This window comes from Camelina sativa, chromosome 12, assembly GCF_030686135.1.
Source record: "Camelina sativa cultivar CO46 ecotype springtype chromosome 12, ASM3068613v1".
Lineage (NCBI taxonomy): Eukaryota > Viridiplantae > Streptophyta > Magnoliopsida > Brassicales > Brassicaceae > Camelina > Camelina sativa.
Window position 1 is genome coordinate 15,211,230 of NC_141891.1, and position 18,502 is coordinate 15,229,731.

The 18,502-nt window shown below is 35.9% G+C and overlaps 3 protein-coding genes and 1 pseudogene across 3 annotated transcripts; all 4 read left to right on the forward strand.

The window, feature by feature from the left end:
• Positions 1-57: 57 nt before the first annotated feature.
• Positions 58-1,949, forward strand: LOC104731805 (bax inhibitor 1). Its single transcript, XM_010451291.3, has 6 exons — positions 58-278; positions 523-670; positions 784-874; positions 976-1,162; positions 1,262-1,420; positions 1,522-1,949. Exons 1-6 carry the CDS (start codon positions 183-185, stop codon positions 1,552-1,554), a joined length of 714 nt encoding a protein of 237 aa, XP_010449593.1. The 5' UTR covers positions 58-182; the 3' UTR covers positions 1,555-1,949.
• Positions 1,950-4,890: 2,941 nt separating this feature from the next.
• LOC104731807 (GATA transcription factor 26) lies at positions 4,891-8,570 on the forward strand. Its single transcript, XM_010451293.2, has 8 exons — positions 4,891-5,544; positions 6,103-6,486; positions 6,592-6,991; positions 7,083-7,155; positions 7,255-7,358; positions 7,441-7,630; positions 7,706-7,826; positions 7,912-8,570. The coding sequence occupies exons 1-8, from the start codon at positions 5,505-5,507 to the stop codon at positions 8,160-8,162; spliced, it is 1,563 nt and encodes a 520-aa protein (XP_010449595.2). The 5' UTR covers positions 4,891-5,504; the 3' UTR covers positions 8,163-8,570.
• Positions 8,571-9,294: 724 nt separating this feature from the next.
• Positions 9,295-16,282, forward strand: LOC147930550 (putative F-box protein At4g17565; annotated as a pseudogene).
• On the forward strand, positions 15,624-18,412 carry LOC109128176 (uncharacterized). The gene is made up of 2 exons (XM_019234024.2): positions 15,624-15,959; positions 16,240-18,412. The coding sequence occupies exon 2, from the start codon at positions 16,369-16,371 to the stop codon at positions 17,404-17,406; it is 1,038 nt and encodes a 345-aa protein (XP_019089569.1). The 5' UTR covers positions 15,624-15,959; positions 16,240-16,368; the 3' UTR covers positions 17,407-18,412.
• The last annotated feature ends 90 nt before the right edge of the window (positions 18,413-18,502 follow it).

Sequence of the window (18,502 nt, forward strand, 5' to 3'; positions counted from 1 at the left end):
TACGTAGCGTTTTTTTTTTCACTTCACACAATCGACTGTATTGAAAAAACCCACCCCGCCATTTTGGTGTGTTCTGCAGAGGGTAGTTTTGGAAACTTGTTAAAAACTGGAACAGTATAAAAATATGGGAAGTCTCGCATACGAAACTCTCTTCTCTGCAGCATAATCAAGCAAAAGCAACAATGGACTCTCAGAGTCAAAATAGTAGGATTTGGAGCTATGAATCTCTCACGAACTTCCATGACTTCTCTCCGGCCGTTCAGAGTCATCTTAAGCGGGTAACTTCTTCGTTAACTTTCACGCAAAGCGTTTGTTTCTTGGAATTGAAGATTCGTGCTGAATCAGTTCGTTTCAATGCAACAGTTTGTTTCGACTTTCGTGATCTCGTTTCAATTTTGTATTGTTCTTGGTTCTCGTTGTTGTGTTCTTTGATTGTTGTTATCTATTAGTGAAAAGAAACGCAGTTCTTTAAGAGAATTTAGTTTCTTGGCGTTTCTTGATTCTATGTTCATCGTCGTGTAGGTATATCTCACGTTATGCTGTGCTCTTCTTGTGTCTGCGTATGGAGCTTACCTCCATATGCTCTATAATATCGGTGGACAAGTCACTACTCTTGGATTCACTGGAACCATGTTCTGGTTGCGCTTCACTCCTTCATATGCACCATTATGTGAGTTTCGTTTCATCTCTTAACACTTATTGCTTTGACGATGAGCCCTAACTCTAATCTCTTACGATCTTGTTTCCTTCCTAAACTCTATCCAATGTTTTCTTTTGATGCAGCAAAACGGCGCTCAGTTCTGTTTCTATATTCCCTTCTTAAAGGTGCTTCAGTTGGTACCGTGATCAAGGTGGTCATTAATTTTGATTCAAGGTGATTTCTCTGTTCATGTCTTCAAAAAGAAACCCTCGGTACAAGCTTCTAGCTAGGATCTGACACAGTGTTGAATGCTTGTGTTTCCTTCTTTTTACCAGCGTCCTGATCACTGCATTTGTGGGAACAGCAGTAGTATTTGCGTGTTTCTCTGCTGCAGCAATGTTGGCAAGGCGCAGAGAGTATCTTTACCTCGGAGCTTCAATTTCTTGTTGCATGTCCATCTTTTGGTTAGTAAAAATTGCCTCTAAGATATTTGGAGGCTCTGCATTTGTCTTCATGTTTGAGGTAAAGACTTAAACTTCAAGAGGGAATAGGAGAGAATTGTATGTTCATTGTAGACAAAAGTTGCTTGTATATATATGAACTTACATTCTCATTTTGCAGCAATACCTTGGACTCTTTCTCTTTGTGGGATACATAGTGGTGGACACACAGATAATAATCGAGAAAGCACACCGTGGTGATATGGACTATGTGCAACATTCTTTTACCTTTTTCACTGACTTAGCTTCTCTGTTTGTTCGAGTTATCGTCCTCAACATGGTAAGTTCTTCTCTTAGATTGTTGATGGGTTTCATTGTTATCTATAATTAATTAATGGCTATATAAATAACAGCACACTTCAATTTCTTTCTTTGGTGCAGTTTAAGAAGATGAAGAAAAGAAGAAAAAACTGAAACTGAAATCATCAAAGCAAATCGCTCTTTCCACTTCACCTGACTAGTTTTCTCGCTATCATATAAATACATTAAACTCCATATTGTGTAAATGACTTCTCTCACTTTGGGTTGTTTCCTTTACTGTCTAATATCAAAAATTTAACAAAAGTGACAAGTTAGGAGAAAGTGATAGGTGTACATGTTTCAAGAACTATTTATATGTAATAATGTCTTGGGGGTTGGGGCAGACAGAGCTTATGTTATATTTTGGATGGTTTAAATTGGGTACACAATCTGATCTATATTTTTAATAGTTTTGAGTGGAAATAAAGATATTAGGTAGAATACTAGAATGTGACCACACTTTTGTCTACCTTAAATTTTAAAGATGCAAAAGTGATTACTAAATTATATAAGGCTGATGGACATTGTTGCCGTAGTAGACTAGTAGTTGTGTTGCTATTAGCGTATGAAAATGAAAATTTGTGAGATTGTAAAGCACGACTGGGGCATGACTTTTTTTTTTTTTTTTTTGTGTGTGTGTGTCTTTTACATCTAATCGCACTCCAAACTCTCAGCCGTTCGATCATCCTCCATCATTTTGCCTACACCTCTCACACCATTTCATTATTACATTACCATCGTTTTTATATAAAAGAAAGAAAAAAAATTAGATCAGAGATGTGATTGGCATCTGAATTTCTCTGGTTACTCTTATTTTAAAATTTGGTAAGACTTACTCTCCAATTCGGTCCCTGACACACATTATTCTTCGATGTTTCGTAACTAATGCCCCGTAACATTACCAATCATATTGGGATACATATTCCACAAAAGAAAATTTCACTCTTATTCTTTTTTCTTGTGTTTAAGATTTAAAGAAATTGAAATAATGTGTTATCTCAATTCTCAAAGTCAAATAAAACTCAATCTAACTTTATTTTGGTTTATCCCTATATACTTATTTAACCAATGTTGTTAAAGTTTAAAGTTTAACCTTAATATCAAGTGGCATATTACAAAAAAATACCATTACATTTTAATTAATTTAATACTAACAAAAAAAATCTTATATTGGTTTATACAATAATAAAATAATATTTTCGAAATTATTTAATAAAACTATTAAAAAAATTATATTTCTCGTTTCAGAAATTTTAGGAAACAATAACAAACTACTTTAAACAATTATAAGATTTAATTTTATTTAGAAAACTGTAATTAAATATTTGCATATTTAAATCGTTTAATAATGACAGATATATTTTAAAACTAAGATACAACATTGCTTATACTTTAAAAATATCTCTATATAATTATTTAAGCAACGTTGTTAAAACTTTAACCGGTTTTGATGTGACATATTATAAAAAATGCTATTGCATTTTAGTTAATCTAATAACTAACAAAAGAAAAATTTATATTTGCTTACAAAATAATAAAACAATATTTTCAAAATTATTTAATGAAAGTATTTAACAGATTCTATTTATTGTTTCAAAAATCTTTGGAAACAATAATAAACTATTTAATTGATTAAAACTTATTTTGTATACACAATATTCACTATATGAACAATAATAAGTTTAGAATGTTGACAATATACATATACATAATCTAATTGTAATTTTCACATATAAAGTTAATATATACTAACATGTTATACTAATAACTGCATGGTATTAATATTAACATTAATCACTATTGTAAATTTGATATATTAAAATCTCTAAACACGATCACATCAATTTGTAATACCAGATCAAAGGTCAATACATGTTTTGTTAGGTTTTTTTTTAGACTTTACCAAATTTATAATTAAAAAATCTGATATTGTATCCAAACCAAAATAGTAGTACCAACTATGGGTCGAAATCATAGTATGAAATTAAGTAAATTAAATGTATAATTTTATAATATATATAAAATAAATAATTTTTTTATTATTTTATGACAAACAAATCTAAATTCATGTAAATATTTTCCCACACGGTAGAACGTGGTCACTATCTAGTTTATTTATTTATTTTCTTATGTTGAAGTATTCTTTATTGGTGCATCAAACTATCTATGAAACCAAAAAGAAAAACAAAGTAGTAAAGTACTCAATACATAACCATAGTACTAAAATGAGAAAAGAAATCTGAATATTATAATGAATCCACACGTATAAATATAATGTAAATGTATGGTGTTGTTGGTCTCGCATTAGTTCCTTAATCACATTCACAAATCACCAAAGATAATTAAAAAAAAAAAAAGTAGGACCCAAATGGTTTGAATATTATCTTTTACTAAATCAAACGGTGGAGAGAGGAGTTGTGTCCATGATCGTCATGGTGGACGGTGACTTTACATACCATTTCTTTCTCTTATTTTCTAACTTTGTTTCTGTGACAAAATAAAAATAAAAATAAAAATAAAAATGTATCGATAATTTTTAGTCCTTACTTGTTAAAAATAAATCCCACTTAGCTTAAAAATAGTTTTTTTAACCAGCATCATATTCGTCACACATCTAATAAGAACAAGCCAAAAACACTTAAAACTCTTTATCTAGACGTTGACAAAAGAAGGCATGAAAATCTACCTCTCGTTATGCTATATTCAATATGTAGCCTCGTAGTCACATTATTTTTCTTGCACATACTTATATTACATATGACAATTTAGCAGCTGTTTTACAAAGGGAGCTAAACAAAATAAAGGCTAATCAAACTTATCTATATATATATACATGAAAATATAATTGATAAAGAGTGTATGTATATTAGATAATATTTTTCATGGAGTTAAGAAATTTAGAGAGTAAAAAATAGCTTTACTTACCATTTGCTTTTTCTTTTCTTCCTCATTATTTTTGTTCTTATGATAGTCATTAAATAGTTAATTGTCGTTATTATATATTCGTTGGAAATATCAATAGAAAAAACAAAGAAAGAAAAGTCTATAGTCAAACAACAAGAGGAAGGGAACCATAAGGCATAATAAGCAATAATATTCCTCCTCCTACCCAAAAAATATTAATAATTAACCTTCCTTCATTCATTCATTCATTCATCATATTATTAAATCTCATAGATCTCATTTCTTGTTTAACTTAACTAATGTAACTTTTTCTGAAATGAAATCTCAAAGTTTATGAAAGGGAAGCTGAAACATTTACTTCATAAATAACAAAGACTTACAAAAAAACAACAAAATGAAATTGAAAGTGGCCATTTTATGTCGACGAAAAAAGCCATTTTTATTTTTGTAAAATGAAATTGAAAGGTGGATTTTTTTTTTTTTAAATGAAAGGAAGCTGAAACAATTACTTCATTGTTACATAATAATAATGCAAAAGAAAGCAAAGGAACAAAAACAATAAAAATAAAAATACAAAAAAGAGGCCATTTTTTATGTAATCAAAAACAGTTTCTCGCTCTAAACCCTCTCAGAGTCTCTCTCTCTCTCTTCTCCTTTTTTTTTTTTTTCACAAAGCCAATTTATTAGATTCCTCATCTCTCAATTAGTCTCTTCTTCTCTTTTCTATTGGATTGTATATTAAGACTGATAGCTCTAAAGGAACCCAAACCAAAAAAAAAAAAAAAAAGAGAAAACAAAAGGATAACAAAAATTATCTTCTTGAAATTGTTCTCTTTTTCTTGCTTTGATTTTTTCAATTTTCATTAAAACTTTTTTGGAGTTTATATAAATTTTATTCTTGAATTTTTCTCATATGATTTTTTTTTCTGGGTACAGTTTGCAGAAGAAGAAAAAACATAACTTTTTGTTTTCTGGGTTCTTTATAGTTTACTAATACTTCTTTCTGGTTTGTATATTCCAATTATAGTTCAATATTAAACACAAATTTTATAAACTTAAATTTCTTTCAAAACAAAAAAAAAAATCTCTTCTTGAAAGTCTGCAACTTTGCTCTCAAAATAACTTTTCATTTTTGAAAAAAAAAACAAAAGAGAGAGATTATGGGAAAGCAAGGACCTTGCTACCACTGTGGAGTTACAAGTGAGTGTCTCTCCAATTTCAGTTTGATTGATGAGAACAACTTTGTATGAATATATTCAACTTTTTTTTGTTCTCTGGGTGAGATGCCCTTTTTTCTGGGAAAATGATTTGGATTACATGTTTTTATAAGCTTTTTCTGTAACAAATTGTAATAACCATTGAATTATTGCATCAAAGACTTCATTGAGTCCGGAATATGGATGAGCATTTGAGAATTATGTTCCTTTTTGGTTTGTTTCTTGTTGTTTTGATCTTTAAAAAACATTAATTTGTCTCTGTGTGTGTGGAGTCTCTTGTGTTGTTGTTCTCAGTATGATTGGAATCAATGGATTAGACAACAAAGAGATGATCTTGAGATCTAAATTTTGTTCTTTTTGATGGATAAAGACTTCAGGATGTTTGGTATTTGTGATCATTGTTCTCTTGATTGATTTGGAGTTTGAAAATTTGCAGTACAAGTGTCATTCCAAGTGTTGTCTGATGAAGAACTCTTGTGTTGTCTTGATTTCAAAGCTCCAATTGCAAATTTGTGACCTTTTGTTTCTTCCTTTCAAACAGACACACCTCTGTGGCGAAATGGGCCACCAGAGAAGCCGGTATTGTGCAATGCTTGTGGATCGCGTTGGAGAACAAAAGGAACACTTGTGAACTATACACCTCTTCATTCTCGTGCTGATGGTCATGAGAGTGATGATCATCACAGGTTTCAAAGAATGAAGAGCATTTCTTTAAACTATAAGAACAAAGAGACAAAGATGCTCAAGCGGAAAGCAATTCAAGATAACAACATCATCATTAAAAGACCTGCCTTGGACTTCAATTATGGTTTGAAGAAGGCTGTGATTGAGGAGGATGCTAGTAATAGATCGAGTTCTGGTTCTGCTGTATCTAACTCTGAGAGCTGTGCACAGTTTAGCAGTGCAGATGGGAGTGAGTTAACAGGTTTTGATTACTTACTTACCTTGTTCTTCGGTTCTAGCGTCAATTTGGGATTTGAAAAAAACAGCTCCTTAGTGTCCATGTGAACTTTGTTTTTTTTTCTTTCAGGTCCATCTCAATCTAATGCGTGGGACACAACTGTTCCTTGTAAGAGGAGGACGTGTGTGGGCCGTCCAAAGTCCTCTTCTGTTGAAAAGCTGACAAAGGACCTTTACAATATTCTACAAGAGCAGCAATCGTCGTGTCTCTCAGTTTCATCAGAGGAAGATCTTCTTTTTGAGAATGAAATGTCAATGGTCTCTGTTGAGATTGGACATGGGAGTGTTCTGATGAAGAATCCCCACTCGTTTGCTCGAGAAGAGGAGTCTGAAGCCAGCTCGCTCTCTTCTATTGAGAACAAATCTTCCATCAGTGAAGCATACTCACATTCCGTGAAGCGTGTTGAGATTGGAGCAGAGAGAGGTTCATACTATGGTGGACAAGCAATAAAGCAAGAACAATTCAAGAGGTAAAATATTCAAATCATCAAGATATTTTATACATTAGCTCGCAATTTAGTCAAGCAAGATGAAAAATGGATCCTTTTTGATTGTTGGCAGAACCAAGTCTCAAGCTGAAAGAGTGCATGTCCTGGGGAGCCATAGTTCACCACTTTGTAGCATAGACTTGAAGGTAATTTCCAAGAAACTCTCACCAAGTCTGTTCAGTAAGTTGAAGTAAAATAAAGGACTCTGGGACTATGCTTAATTACAACAATAAACTTTATTGCAGGATGTTTTCAACTTTGATGAGTTCATAAAACAATTTACAGAGGAAGAACAAAAGAAACTGATGAAATTGCTTCCTCAGATTGACTCTCATAACCTTCCTGATAGGTTCAAACTGCATTGCATTTTAAAGAACAACAAAAACCAACCGAGCAAAATTTCTAATATGTCGTATTTTTTTACTTTGCAGCCTCGGAATGATGTTCGAAAGTGCTCAGTTCAAGGACAACTTCTCTTTGTTTCAGCAGCTCATTGCTGATGGTGTCTTTGATATGTCTTCTTCCTCCGGGGCAAAACCTGAAGACATCAGGACTTTTAAAAAGCTTGCTTTGACTGATTTTAACAAATCTCGTTTGGTGGAAAGCTATTACCTCCTCAAGGTTCGGCGTACTCTTATTGAAACACTGACATATTAATAACTTTTGGCTAAAGATTCACCCGATATGTGACTGCAGGAACGAGAAAAAGAGACCGGGAATTCTGTTACTACAACTTCAAAAAGCTCAAACCCAAATGTACCTAAGAATATTGTAACCATTAAGAGGCGATGTGAAGACCAAGCTCAATTAAAGTCAGGTCAGTGTTAAGGAACATTTTAATCAGTCTTGTTGATTCTGCAATCATTCTTTGTGGTTTGTTGATTTTCTTGTTTTGGTCACAGAGTCAAGGGGGCTAATGAGGAGCCCCAAAAGGGTTATAAAGATGAAAGTAAGCCATGAAAGCAAAGTTTTGACAGAGAACAATGTCTCATGCTTCAACCCAAGAAGCTTGGCTTCTGTGTTTGCACAAGAAGGTGGTGGCTCTGCAGTGTTTGGCTATGAAGGTAATTGCAGTTCCGATCAAGACCTCCTTCTTCTGGACTTGCCGTCAAACGGTTCTTTTCCTCAAGCAGAGCTGCTTCACCAAATCTAAGAGGTTAAAGCTTCTTCAGACCTCATTGTGCTTCTCAGAGCTAAAGAAATGATTTTTAAGCTCTCTTGGTTGATGAGAGAGACTCTTAGGCTTTCTGAGATAACGACCAAATGAGGTTTCTGCTATGGAAACTGGAATTTGCAGACTTAAAAAGAAAGATATTTATTTTTTAGTCTTGGGCTTTTCTTTGGGTGGTTAAGTTTATAAAGGTGGGTCTTATATAATACATATATTGATATATATACATACATAAAGCCTCTTCTCTTGCATCTCTTTCAGTGACCCCCTTTTTACTCTAAAGTTCCTTTTTCTTTTGATTTCTTTTCTTGGACTTTTGATTGCTACTGCATCTTTTTTTGTATAGGATGAAAAGATACTTTAATGAAGTATCATGTTAACCTCCCCAAATGCAGAAAATGGAGTAAATTAAGTACTGTACTAGATTTTTGAGATTAGTGCAAATACCTAGTATAAACTAGAAAAGAATTCCTCTTTTTTTTTTTTTTGTGTAAAAAGATTAAATAGTAGTTTTACTCATTTTTCTACCACTGAAATTACCACAGATATTCAATTTTAACACTTAGAAATTTCTACGTTAGCATAGTTAAGATGTTTTCCTCAAACATCTTTGGATTGATTACAAATGAAGTTGTTACGGATAAAGTGATTGAAAAACGAGTTGATAAAAAATCATTAATATTGAACTTGTTATATGCGTTGACTGAAAATTGGCAGCTTTTCTTTAGCAATTTGTTTCAAAATAGTTTATTAAATTTACATATTTACAGATTATAGAAATTATATGATATTAATGTTGAACTTAAAATGTTAAAGAGAGAGAAATATTATATATATATATATATATGTATATAAACAGATTAGTCTATTGTTAGATAAAATTACAAATCTTTTTCTACAAAATGATAAAGAATAAGGAAAAATATAAAACTGTATATCTAATTGAGTTTTCTTTTGATATTTGATTAGAATTTTTGCTAAATCCCTTCATCCTTTAACATGCTATATAACTTTAGTATGATATAACTAGAAAAATATTGTGTCAATAAAATGATCTTCCAACATACATATGATTTTGACCCAAAATTATCACAATTATGACTGACCAGAAACGATGGCAAGCTTTTCAGTATTTTGCTAGAAAAGTTTACACAAGCAGCAAGCTACGGGAGTAAAATAAAAAAGGCGAAAAGGACAATTTAGTTGTAGGAATAACTTTTCCTTTTTTATATTTCTATTTTGAAGATATTGTTACGTAAAAAACACGAATAACTCCTTCCATTGTTATATTTATATTTTTGAAGATATATCTATCTTTCAAGTTTCAAACATAAAAAAATGTTTACAAGTAGAAAAAAATAAGGACTTTCATATGCTCTTGCACAAATTAGGAGTTTGGGAATAAATTAAAACAAATAGAAAGCATTGCTAAATTAGGAGTTTGGGGATTTATCTATAAATAGGGAAGTACGAGCTCATAACCAAATACCTCTTACGTGTGAAACAAGTTTTAAAATTCTGAGCAATGTACCAAAGCGACAAGAACCCTAATCGGCATCTGGTGATTCCCTAGTTGTCGGAGCTTTGTCCGGACTTGTTACGTAGTATCTTCAAACATTTGAGTTTAACAAATCTTAATCGAGCAAAATCAGTTTGTAGGTCATGGAACTCTGCTTCGAGAGGGTGCGTCCCCAAACGAAATCAGATTCAGTGGCTGATACTCTTCCCTCGAGAAAAATGAAACCAATAATAGCAATAGCTGTTCTTTATTCATTCCAGATGATAAAGACAAAGTTTACAAGACTCGAGATCTTGGTGTTGACTTTGCACGTAGTCTTTGTCTTGCGGGTTACGGTAGCTGGTTTGAGTTGTTCCTAATATTTGACTATCTTTGCCTCTACATTCTCAATCCCTTGACTTTAGAGAGGATTGACCTACCACATTCACCCTCCCATTTTTCCCCTCATGATATGATCGTGGCAAGCAAGGAGTCAGAGGCTGCAGAGCAACCGGAGGTGGTGGGAAGGATCACTCGTTCAAGAGCTAAGGAGAGGGCCAAGGAAGCTCATGCACTCATGGTGACGGGTCATTCAACCTACCAAGGATCCAAGTCTTCAACATATCCAACCTGAAGACTTCACCCGGTAATGATGACTAGGTAACTTAGGTGAGAAGTTTGTACTCTTTTTCCCATAGTTGAGTTTTGTCCCAATGGATTTTCTCAGCATGGTTTTTAATGAGGCAAATGGATCACTACGTCGAGTTATCTAGAAGTCATTACCAATGGGGAATAATGTACTTTTGTACTAGTTCAAGTGACTTCTGTACTACTACAGGTCACTTAGACGTTTTGCTGTTTTCTTATTTCCTTAAAACGTTTTGTTGTTTTATTTTTAATTTCCTGCTGTTTGGAGTGTCGAGCCTAGGGTTAATTATAAAACCCATAGCCACGCCTCCTTTGTTCTTTAGCGAAGAATGATGTTGTGACATGAATTGTTGATCTTTCTTCCTCAATTTGATTTCTTGAATGCGTTCTTGAATTCTGGGTTTCTAAACACTTTGTGACATAGAAACTCTTCACTTGTTTCGTTCCATACAACCACCTAAACATCTATCTCCATCAAACCATTTTTTTCTTCCTTCGATCTTCACACATCATCACCCAAAAACCATCCGTTCATCATCACATTCCATCCACATCACCTATCACTCGGTTATCAGCCTTCATTAGAGTTCAATCCTAGGGGAAATCCTATCATGTGGTATCAGAGCCAACTCTTTGCCAAGGCTAAGCAATTCTGAAACCCTAATCTCGTTTTTGTTGTTAAAATTCGTTTGTTTAGTTTTAGGGTTTGTTTTTGTTGATTCGCTTGTGTCTAGATCGAATAGGGTTTAAATTTGTTTTTGTTGATTCGTTTGTGTCTAGGTCTAATAGGGTTTAGTTATTGTTGATTCGTTTGAGTCTAGGTCAAGTTTTGTGAGTTTAGGATTTAGTTTTGTGTTGTTCAAAATTAGACTGCAAATTAGGGTTTTTTTTTCTTTTCGAAATTGTTCATTATAGGGTTGGTATCGATCGATTCTCTTGTAGTTTTGTTCGATATTAGGTCTATATCCGTGAGTCTATTGTTTAAAATTCAGAGTCTTAGAGTTTATTTTCGTTTTCTCATTCAAAGAACAATTTACTGCGAGTTTCTTCTTTAATTTGCAGGTACAATGGAGCTATCTCCAGAGGCTATGGAAGCTTTGAACCAAGCCATGTCTAAGCAAATAGCAGAAGCAAACAAGTTAATGTCTACTCAGTTTCAGCAACAGATGGAGCAGCTCAGTAACAAGTTTGAGAAACAGTTCAAGGACATAGCTCACGCATCTAGTGCTTCAGAACAGAGTTCTACAGAACCGCCTAGTCCTAATGAGGCCCTTCGTTTAGCTAAAGGAAAGGCTCATGTGGGAACCTCTTCAAAGCATACACGGATCAGGACAGCTAAGTCACCTACTGGAGGAAGAGAGACTTGTTTCAATCAGAGAAGAGACCTTCAAGGTACAGAAAGAGGAAACCGTAGGACTGGTAGAGAACATATACGCCCACGACGAGCTGAACAAGTAGCTGGGCATCGAATCTACTTTGATACAGATAGAGAGTATTTTGAAGAAGAAGAAGTTTCAGATCATAGTCAAGAGACAATGAGGAGAAACCGAAACAGAGATCATGGCAGGGATTATGAACCTTTGAGGCAGCAGCTGAAGCACCTTAAAATTCAATATCCTTCTTTCCATGGAACCAATGATCCAGAAACTTATCTAGACTGGGAAAGGAAGATGGAATCCAACTTTCAGATTCAAGGCACTTATGAGTTGAACAAGGTGAAGATAGCCATCTCCGAATTCAGTGGTTATGCTTTGTTGTGGTGGGAGCAGTTGGGACTTTCTAGACATCGACAGAGAGAGCCTGCCATCACTACATGGGAACAGCTAGTCACGCAGATGAGGAAGAAGTTTGTGCCTACACACTACCAGAGAGAGATTCTTAACAAGCTGAGGCGTCTCACTCAAGGCACTAAATCTGTAAGAGACTACTATCAGGAGCTGGAAACGCTTATGATCAGAGTTGATTTGAGGGAAAGTGAAGACATGGTTATGTTTAGGTTTCTTGGAGGTTTGAACAGAGAGATTCAAGACAAGATAGAGCTGCAGAACTATGAAGATGTGCAAGAAATGGTACATAAGGCAGAGTTGATTGAATCGCAGATCAAGAGAAAGGGAGTGAGGTCTACGTTTACGCCTGGCATGTCCAAGCCGAGATAGTTCAGTAAACCTGCCTTCACCAAGGACAGCAAACCCGTGACAGCCACAGTCAAAGAGGAGGTTAATATCGATTACAAGCCCAAGAGTAGCACCTCTACAAGTCATATCAGGTGTTTCAAATGCCAAGGAATGGGGCATTATTCCAGAGACTGTCCTAACAAGAAGATGTTTCTTCTTCAAGAAGGAGGAGAGATTGTGCCAGTAGACAGTTCAGAAAGTGAACTAGAGCCTGAACATGAAGAAGAAGAACCAGCAGTCATGGGAGAGATGTTAGTAGCACGCAGAGCTTTAAGTGTTCAGATGCATCCAGATGATAGAGGTCAGCGTGAGAACCTATTTCACACACGGTGTATGGTTCAAGACATGGTCTGCACCTTGATCGTTGATGGTGGAAGCTGTACTAATGCAGCTAGTGAAGAGATGGTACAGAAGCTTAATCTCAAGACTACTTCACATCCGAGACCTTATCAGCTACAATGGTTGAACAACAAGGGAGCTTTGACAGTCACACAACAAGTGATGGTGAAACTAGCGATTGTGAAGTATGAGAATGAGCTACTTTGTGATGTCATTCCAATGAAGTTAAGTCATATCCTTTTGGGAAGACCATGGCAGTTAGACAGAAGAGTGTTTCAAGATGGCTACACCAACAAGCAGTCATTTGAGTTCAAAGGACGCAAGGTCACTCTTCTACCGCTTACACCCAGCAAAATCTACAAGGACCAGCTTCACATGAACCGCAAGGATACAGAGAAAGTGTCTCACAGCCTGTACATCAATCACAGCGAGTTCAACAAGCTATTTGAGCCAGAGATGACTACATTCAAGTTTGGGTATAAAGAGACACTCACCAGCACTAAGCCAGCAGAAGAGCTTCCACGCGAGATCATAGAGGTTTTAGAGGCGTACAAGGATGAGTTTCCAGAAGAGATATCTCCAGGTTTGCAGACACTACGTGGGATAAAGCATCAGATCGAACTGGTACCAGGTTCAGCTCTATCGAACAGACCAGCTTACAGCACCAATCCAGTAGAAACTAAAGAGCTTCAGAAGCAAGAAGAAGAGCTGATGAGCAAGGGACACATTAAAGAGAACCTCAGTCCAAGTGCAGGTAAGGATAATGTAGTCACAGATACATTATCCAGGAGGTACACTCTCATTTCTACTTTATCTTCTAAGCTAGTAGGACTTTATGAGACTGACCTCGATTTTGCTGAGAGCTATGGCAAATGCCATAAGTTTGCTTTTGAAAACTACTATAGGCAGGATGGGTATCTGTTCTTAAATGATAGATTGTGCATACCAAGAGGATCCATGAGAGAGATGCTGATCAGAGAAGCTCACGGAGGTGGACTAGCTGGACATTTCGGAGTGTCAAAGACTCTACTTGGACTGCAAGAACACTTCTATTGGCCTCAAATGCAGAAAGACGTTGAGAAGGTTTGTTCTAGGTGCCATATCTGCAAAATGGCGAAGGGTAAGGTACAGCCTCACAGCTTGTACACTCCTCTATCGAATCCTTCTCGACCTTGGACTCAAATTTCAATGCATTTTGTTCTTGGCTTACCTCGAACCAGAAATGGTAGAGATTCTATTTTTGTTTTGGTTGACAGGTTTAGCAAGTTGGCTCACTTCATTGCAAGTCACAAGACGGGTGATGCTGTTATTGTAGCTAACTTGTTTTTCAGGGAAGTCATAAGGAGGATCAATGACAACGCATATCAGACTGATCTTCAAGGTAAGTATACCATATCATCAACAGTCAATGTTTCTGACTTGCTCTCTTACTATGCAGATTCCGATTTGAGGACAAATCCTTTTGAAGAGGGGGAGGATGATATGATCGTGGCAAGCAAGGAGCCAGAGGCTGCAGAGCAACCGGAGGTGGTGGGAAGGATCACTTGTTCAAGAGCTAAGGAGAGGGCCAAGGAAGCTCATGCACTCATGGTGACGGGTCATTCAACCTACCAAGGATCCAAGTCTTCAACATATCCAACCTGAAGACTTCACCCGGTAATGATGAATAGGTAACTTAGGTGAGAAGTTTGTACTCTTTTTCCCATAGCTGAGTTTTGTCCCAATGGGTTTTTTCAGCATGGTTTTTAATGAGGCAAATGGATCACTACGTCGAGTTATCTAGAAGTCATTACCAATGGGGAATAATGTACTTCTGTACTAGTTCAAGTGACTTCTGTACTACTACAGGTCACTTAGACGTTTTGCTGTTTTCTTATTTCCTTAAAATGTTTTGTTGTTTTATTTTTAACTTCCTGCTGTTTGGAGTGTCGAGCCTAGGGTTAATTATAAAACCCACAGCCACGCCTCCTTTGTTCTTTAGCGAAGAATGATGTTGTGACATGAATTGTTGATCTTTCTTCCTCAATTTGATTTCTTGAATGCGTTCTTGAATTCTGGGTTTCTAAACACTTTGTGACATAGAAACTCTTCACTTGTTTCGTTCCATACAACCACCTAAACATCTATCTCCATCAAACCATTGTTTTCTTCCTTCGATCTTCACACATCATCACCCAAAAACCATCCGTTCATCATCACATTCCATCCACATCACCTATCACTCGGTTATCAGCCTTCATCAGAGTTCAATCCTAAGGGAAATCCTATCACCTCACTATATAAAACAATGCAGCATAGCTTGTCTCTGGATAGACTACATAAGCAAAGATTACCGGGTTGTTTGGATCGTAGAACTCAATATGGTGTTTTACCAAGAAGAATGATGATATTTGGCGAGACGTTCACGTTAGTTTCCCTCCATTGTGTAAGCAAGTTGTCTATAGTCCCAAAGATCACAAGGTTTACATTTATTCTCGTTATGATTATCTCTATGTTTGAGATTTCTCTAGTGATATACCACGCAAAGATAAGTATGGACTCGGTTTTTGTGATGAATGCTACACTCTGGACCAAAAGAACTATCGGCACGGGTCGTGGATACAGATTACAATGATATAGTATAATGGGAGTCTGCACGTGTGGTCAAAGATAAGAAGAAGAAGTAAAGCACGTGAGAAAAGGCAGCTGGAGTCGTAACGGAATAAGATTGTCAACGTCACGGAACGGGAACACCACCGTTTGTTTACTCTCTATAAGAGCATTGTTAGCTCATCACTTATGATTATGCAAAATCTGAAATTGTAAACTCTCTCTAGAATCTTCTAGACTTTATCTTCCTCATTGTTTTGTTGAATCTCCATTGGAGATTCTTACAGATGAGATGTTGAGACTGCGTTTTTCTATGAACGTTGTGTCAAATCTATCGGTTACTTGTTCCTTTTGAATCTATTTGATCTTTTGATTCTAATCTCTGGATTACGTTATCACTGGTATCAGAGCTATCGCATCCTTGGAAAAAATGGTGGAGTCACGATTTGAGATGTTATTCAAGGAAACAGTGGGTCATGGAGCGGCGGAGATGAGCTCTCAATCGGACTCGAGTTACGCCGATCATACCAGGTTAGGGAAACTTGATTTTCCTCGATTTAATGGTGATAAAATCAGAAAGTGGTTGTTATAAGCTGAACAATTCTTCTTAATTGATCGTACTCCTGAGGAATTGAAAGTTTTTATAGCTTCAATCCATTTCGATGGTCTTGCTGCGACTTTGCATCAGTCAATTGTACAATCAATGTGGTGGAAGCATGTTAGGCTTGATTGGTGGGGTTACAAACTGTTGTTTCAAGCGAGATATAATAAGCATGTGGGTGATTCAATTGAAAAGCTGAAACTGTTGCAGGAGACTGAAGGAATTGAGGAGTATCATGCTCGTTTTGAGTTGATTAGCATTGAAGTGGAATTAGCTGAAGATTACTTGGTTGATATCTACTTGGCAGGGCTTAGAAAGGATACTCAGACGAATGTTAAAATGTTTCAACCTAAGTCTATTCAACAGTGCTTAGTGATGGGAAGGTTATATGAGAAAGTTCAAGCTCATCAGAAAAGAGAGGTTGTAAAAAAAAAGAGTGATGATTCTAAGAAAGTATCTCAGTCTCCAAATGTTTCAAGCACAGTTGAAGGGGCTTCTTTGAATAACTCTCCAGTGCATCATTACTTACCTACAGACAAAGAATCGTCTAAGGAGAAACAATCTCTTCAGCATGAGGTTTCTGTTGATGTGGAGAGCTTGTTGCAGCAAAAATTGGAGACAAAAACCTTGAATCAAGATAAGCATGAGTTGTGTGTATCACCTGGTGATCTTCCGAATGTATCTCAGTCTTTCAATGTTCCATGTGAATCTATGAGTAGGTTGAAGTGTTGGAAGTTTAAGTTCAAACCTGAAATAGTGGCTATTAAACAACAACACAATCAGGTACTTTCTTTCTTGGAACCAAGCAGTAGCTGTCACAAGGTAGCAATGGTTGTTGTTGATGATTTATCATCTGATCTTAGTGTCATGGCTGGAAATGGTAGAGAACTTACTGTTTTTCAAGTTGAATGGTCTGTTAAGGAAGAGTTTGTAAACAAATTGCAGACAGAACTAGATATATCAGTGAGGGACGAGATCAGTGAAGAAAAATTCTTCACTCATTCGCATCAGGCTGAGCATGTATGGGAACCAGGGGGATTATCCGCTAAAGAAAATCAGTGGGACTGGCAAAAACAAGGATCTATTGTACAAGGGAGATATGAACTGCAGAAGCAAACTCTACAAGACCTACAACAATTTACATTTGGTGATGAGCAGTTCCAAATAAAGCATAAATGGAGAACTGAGTGTGCTCGTCATCGGTTGCGGCACCGGCAGAAGAAGGGAAAGGGATCCAAATCTTGGAATTTTAAATTCAAGCTTGAAAAAAAGAACATACAGCACCATCATAATCAGATCCGACCTGCATCACAAGACTTTTTTAAACGGAACTTGAGAGGTTATCAAGGGGACAGAGTGCAGTGGATGTTTCAATAATCTCTTATGATGCAAGAAGAACCTGCTTTGGAGACACTTCAGAGACATAAGCTACTGGTGTTTTTAATTAAGAGTCTTTGTGTGCAGTTTGCAGTAGAAACAGAAGAGGGAATAAATACAGATAAGATGAGCAAAGATCATAAGCAACAAGGAGGTAAGCTATCTGCTGTAACTTTTAGCTGGGTTGCTGCAACATTGCAGAGTATTTCAGAGGATGCCCACATACAAAGAAGGTGCAGAATGTGGTTGAGACAAACTTTACAAGATCTGCAACAGTTTATACATGGTGAAGTGACTGATCAAATTAAGCACAAGTGGAGATTCAAGCTTTTACATATAGTTTCAGAGTTAGTCTTCAATTTGGAGAGTGTTGCAATATCACCTGCAAAATATCTTGTGCAGAAGCCATTAGTTAAGGTGGCAGGTAAATGTAAAGTGGAGCTGCAACAAATGATCATGGCTTTGAATATTCATATGCATTTTGGGATTGCAAGTCACTATGTGTGGCATCGTTGCAAAGCTCCATCTTCACAGAATTTTGACGGTCAAGTTTGGGATCCTGGAGGTTCAGTTTCAATAATCTTTGATTCAAACTGAAGTTACAATGGAGTTGTTAGCTGCAAGTCAAGATCCATGTACTGTTTTACAACTGAACCTTGTGGTCAAGATTCTTCGAACAGGGGGGCTTTGATATAGTATAATGGGAGTCTGCACGTGTGGTCAAAGATAAGAAGAAGAAGTAAAGCACGTGAGAAAAGGCAGCTGGAGTCGTAACGGAATAAGATTGTCAATGTCACGGAACGGGAACACCACCGTTTGTTTACTCTCTATAAGAGCATTGTTAGCTCATCACTTATGATTATGCAAAATCTGAAATTGTAAACTCTTTAGAATCTTCTAGACTTTATCTTCCTCATTGTTTTGTTGAATCTCCATTGGAGATTCTTACAGATGAGATGTTGAGACTGCGTTTTTCTATGAAACAGTGGGTCATATCACTTACATATTTCAGTTTTCTTATTTTGTTACCAGTAGTAATTGGCTAGAACTTCGATGGTACAGGTTTTGCAAAATAATAAATCAATTACTATGATTC

Coding starts and splice junctions, on each gene's coding strand:
- LOC109128176 (XM_019234024.2), top strand. CDS start 16,369: ATGTTTCAACCTAAGTCTATTCAACAGTGCTTAGTGATGGGAAGGTTA.
- LOC104731807 (XM_010451293.2), top strand. CDS start 5,505: ATGGGAAAGCAAGGACCTTGCTACCACTGTGGAGTTACAA. Junction 7,359..7,440: donor TCTCATAACCTTCCTGATAG/GTTCAAACTGCA, acceptor TTTACTTTGCAG/CCTCGGAATGATGTTCGAAA. Junction 7,827..7,911: donor CCAAGCTCAATTAAAGTCAG/GTCAGTGTTAAG, acceptor TTTTGGTCACAG/AGTCAAGGGGGCTAATGAGG.
- LOC104731805 (XM_010451291.3), top strand. CDS start 183: ATGGACTCTCAGAGTCAAAATAGTAGGATTTGGAGCTATGAATCTCTC. Junction 875..975: donor GTCATTAATTTTGATTCAAG/GTGATTTCTCTG, acceptor TCTTTTTACCAG/CGTCCTGATCACTGCATTTG. Junction 1,163..1,261: donor CATTTGTCTTCATGTTTGAG/GTAAAGACTTAA, acceptor CTCATTTTGCAG/CAATACCTTGGACTCTTTCT.